This window comes from Poecilia reticulata, chromosome 8 (genome assembly GCF_904066995.2).
Source record: "Poecilia reticulata chromosome 8, P_reticulata-male-v2, whole genome shotgun sequence".
Taxonomy (NCBI): Eukaryota; Metazoa; Chordata; class Actinopteri; order Cyprinodontiformes; family Poeciliidae; genus Poecilia; species Poecilia reticulata.
Window position 1 is genome coordinate 10,787,687 of NC_088837.1, and position 4,537 is coordinate 10,792,223.

Here is a 4,537-nt window from a genome sequence, read left to right on the forward strand (position 1 = left end):
AAACACCCCTTACAACTATAAAATAAAACAACCACTTTCTAAAGAGAACTAAAAGAAAATACAAAACCTAAACTCCCTTACTAACACAAAAACAGGAGAAAACGGGTTACAACAAAAATGGCAGAGAACCCCTACCAGCTTCCACCTTCTTGGTTAAGTTCAGAGTTGCTCACAGCAAACTTAAGTCGGTCCACACACACAAAAACTCTCAAGCAGAGTCACAGCTCATGGCCCAGGTCAAACAAAAGGAGAGAGAGAGAGATCTGGCATCTCCAGCTTGCTGCTTATATATAGCGGCTGACGAGCCCCAACACACTTCACCTGCAGCAATCAGGCAGAGCTGAAACAAAAAACACAGAGCTCTCAAAAAAAAGAGAGCCCCTAGAGGTCAGTGACCATAACATACTCCATACATATTTGTTTCTGGCAGTTTTAATGATCATCCATCACGGATACAAAGTGTGTGATCTTGCATTGGACATATTATCTATTTGTCTCACTGTTAACTTTAATGAGTCTGGTTCTTTTCTTCATGTAGTTTAGAAAACAAAGTGAGAGAAAGGTGAGAGACACATAAAAACCTGAAATAAAGCATCACCTGATAGAAGTCCTCAGAGAATCAAACCTCAGCAAAATTACATCCTTGGAAAATAATCGCAAGAGATTCAGGATTAAATAAATTGTGATGATAGGAATGGTGTCTCTACATGGTGGAAATCAGGGAATAAACACTTGTTCTGATCATGTCATTTTGTGAACCCTATATGTCAAGCTGACATATTAGTACTGCATTTGTTTTTATGTTCAGCACAGACAGAAGAAAATTAATCTTTGTTTTTTGGGGGAATTTTGCAATTATATGCTTGTCAGTGGTTGTATTCTAAGTTAAGCCTGGTGAATATGAACACACATTATGATCAGATTAATTAATCTTTTGCTAATAAATGATGCATTTGGATCAGAATAAATTTCAATCTGATCAATGAATTTTGTGGATGTAAACATAGCTATTGATGATTATTCCTCATTCAAATTTTAACGTAACGATTTCACCCAACAGGTATGAACTGTTAACAACGGACAAGGCCAACCTCTTTTATCCAGCAGTAAGAGAAATTAATTTAAGAATAAGTAATGTGTATTTTCCTTGAAAGACAAGCTGATGCTAATATTTTAATATTTTATTTTATAACTACATAAAATCCAGGAATAACTTTGTCAAATGCTGTAATGAACAGATATATTTTCCCGCAAAGTTTAGTCAAAACTATGCATTACACAAATCAAACCCATTTAAAGACGTCATGCTGTCAGCAGCACAAGAAGAGAAACTCTTATGAGTTAAACTTCAACTTGTTCTCTGTAGCTCTGCAGCTGCTGGATCTTTTAAGTCTCCCTGACTCAGATATTTACAGCACGATCACAAAAACATACTGATAACCTTTTAAATAGTAAACCTAAATCTAATATTGTCCTCCATAGAGGTGAAGCATAAACAGCTGACAAAACCAGCCTCTCTGTGAAAAAAGAGCCACAATATTTAGGGTTCATAATCAGACAAAGGAAACTGATATAATGTGTAACTTCACTTCTCAGAATGAGTCAGAATGAGTTAAACACAAAAAAATAAAATATTGTTTCTGTTAATGATATGGTGAAATTTTTTTTTAATCAACACTAAATTCAATGACAGTCACCCTTCATACAGACTGAAAGAGCAGGCAATACTTCATGTAGCTAACATGTCTGGAAAAAACTCCCCACACTGACTCTTTGTCATTATGCAAATTTAGTGCTCTGGTTAAAGGAACTGATTTGATGCTGGCAGCTGCAGCACATTTGAAACTCCATCAGATCACCAACATGTTCTCTGTCGCTTTGCTGCTGCTGCTGGCTGCTGGAGCCTGTGAGTCTCACTGAGACCAAAACCATATGATTGCCCTGAGTTTATTCTCACTGCCACCTTAATGTTTAATTGTTTTCATTCCCAGGTGTGAAGTGTCAGCAGCTGACACAGCCAGCCTCTGTGACTGTGCAGCCAGGTCAGCGTCTGACCATCAGCTGTCAGGTCTCTTATTCTCTGCATCTACACAGCTTGGATCAGACAGCCTGCTGGGAAAGGACTGGAGTGGATTGGGATGAAATTTACTGGAAACTCACTGTACAAAGATTCCCTCAAGAACAAGTTTAGTATCGACTTAGACACTTACAGTAAAACAGTGACTCTGAACGGACAGAATATGCAGCCAGATGATTCTGCTATGTATTACTGTGGCAGATGCGACCACAGTTACACAAACCAGCAGCAGAGCTGTACCATAACGTCTCACAGCCTGAACTTGAAAAACACACCAGAGGTGGAGCTCAGAGACCACTGAAGATTTGAAATCTGATCAGTGCAAAACATTCCTAAAGCAATTACAGCATGCATCAACTTTAATCAATTTTGCAAATATTTCGTAAAACTTTTATGAACATTCATAATTTTACAACCATGAAGATTTTATATTTTCATCTGCAATTAGTGATTTGTGAAAATACTGTATACATATCCTAACAGTTTTTTTCTTGAAATTGTGATGTTTTAATTACTTAAAACATTGCAAAAGCCGGAAATAAAGCATTACCCAATAGAGACGACAGACTTCAGTGAATTGAACCTCTGCAAACTTTTGTCCTTGGAAAAAAATCTGCAAGGAATTCAGGATTAAATAGATTTTCACAGACAGGACCATGTACAGTTGGTTTCTCTGTATGATGGAAACTAGGGAATAAACACTCATTCTGATCATGTCATTCTGTTAATCCTATGTCAAGCTGACACACCAGTACTGCATTTGTTTTTATGTTCAGCACAGACGGAAGAGACTTCATCTTTTCTTTTTTGGGGGGAATTTTACAATTAAATGCTTGTCAGTGGTTGTATTCTAAGTTAAGCCTGGTGAATATAAACACACATTATGATCAGATTAATTAATCTTTTGCTAATAAACGATGCATTTGGATTATTTAATCAGAATAAATTTCAATCTGATCAATAAATTTCGTGGGTGTAAACATAGCTATTGATGATTATTCCTCATTCAAATTTTAATGTAATGTTTTCACCCAACATGTAAGAACTGTTAACAACGGACAAGGCCAACCTCTTTTATCCAACTACAAAGACAAATTAATTTAAATAGTAAACCAAAATGTAATATTGCTATGTGAAGCATGTACAGTTGACAAAACCAGCCTCTGTATGAAAAAAGAGCCACAATATTTAGTGTTCATAATCAGACAAAGGAAACTGATATAATGTGCAACTTCACTTCTCTTAGAAGAAAATCAGCATTATTAGTTCAGATGCACTGGCTCTGTCTCCTGGTGGAACAAAATGGATAAAGTTCCCCTCAATATGTAGCAGACATATTGATTGGCTTGTACATTATTATGCAAATTAAACACATACATTAACTAGTGCTGCTAATTGCAGGAGAAGAGAAACTCCCATCAGCTCAGCTTCAACACCAACATGTTCTCTGTAGCTCTGCTGCTGCTGCTGGCTGCTGCATCCTGTGAGTCTGACTGGAAAAAAAAACATTTACAGCATGATCACACTAAATATAAGTGGCTCAATTTTTTATGTTTTTTTTCTCTCTAGGTGTAAAGTGTGAACAGCTGACCCAGCCAGCCTCTGTGACTGTGCAGCCAGGTCAACGTCTGACCATCAGCTGTCAGGTCTCTTATTCTCTGGGCAGCTACACAGCTTGGATCAGACAGCCTGCTGGAAAAGGACTGGAATGGATCGGGATGAAATATACTGGAGGCTCACACTACAAAGATTCACTGAAGAACAAGTTTAGTATTGATTTAGACACTTCCAGTAAAACAGTGACTCTGAATGGACAGAATATGCAGCCTGGAGACTCTGCTGTGTATTACTGTGCGAGAAACCCACAGTGACACAAACAAGCAGCAGAGTTGTACAAAAACCCCTCATTGTCTTAACACCTGTTGATACAGTCACCAGAGGAAGTGCTCAAAACAATTTTATCATTGTTTACATTTAAAGTAAGGCCTATACTGATATTTGGAAATGTAACCATTAGGAAACTTAATATGTATAGAAATTTAAATAAATTGATAAAATTTTCTGTAAATACTGAAATTAATTTTCAAATAGTTAAAGAGGTGGTATTAGTTATTTGCAAGGCGACTATGTTACCTTCAGTTGCTATAAAAATACTGCATATATTAAACATGATTTAAAAGAAATTTGACTTTACAATTTGACACCTTGAAATTAGGCAACTATCTCTTGCTCTCTCTGACACTTGAGCGCATCATCTCAACAGTGCTGCCCATTATGCCATTTGCAACCATTCTCAGCAGAGCTAGACTGAGAAGAAGTCTTTATGATGAGCTCAGACTCGCAGTTCCATCAGGTGTTTGCTAATTGTTGCTGAGGAGCTGAGTGGGAATGTTGTGGGATAAAAGCTCACCTGGAGACAGCAGCTCCAAGAAGGAGCTACATGGAAATAGGTGGCAGCTT

At 37.3% G+C, this 4,537-nt stretch overlaps 1 gene segment (V, D, J or C); it reads left to right on the forward strand.

The window, feature by feature from the left end:
• The first annotated feature begins 1,496 nt into the window (after window positions 1–1,496).
• On the forward strand, window positions 1,497–3,984 carry LOC103469163 (Ig heavy chain V region 5A-like). The segment is given in 2 exon segments: window positions 1,497–3,560; window positions 3,647–3,984. Coding segments are annotated over 2 exon segments (345 nt in total).
• The last annotated feature ends 553 nt before the right edge of the window (window positions 3,985–4,537 follow it).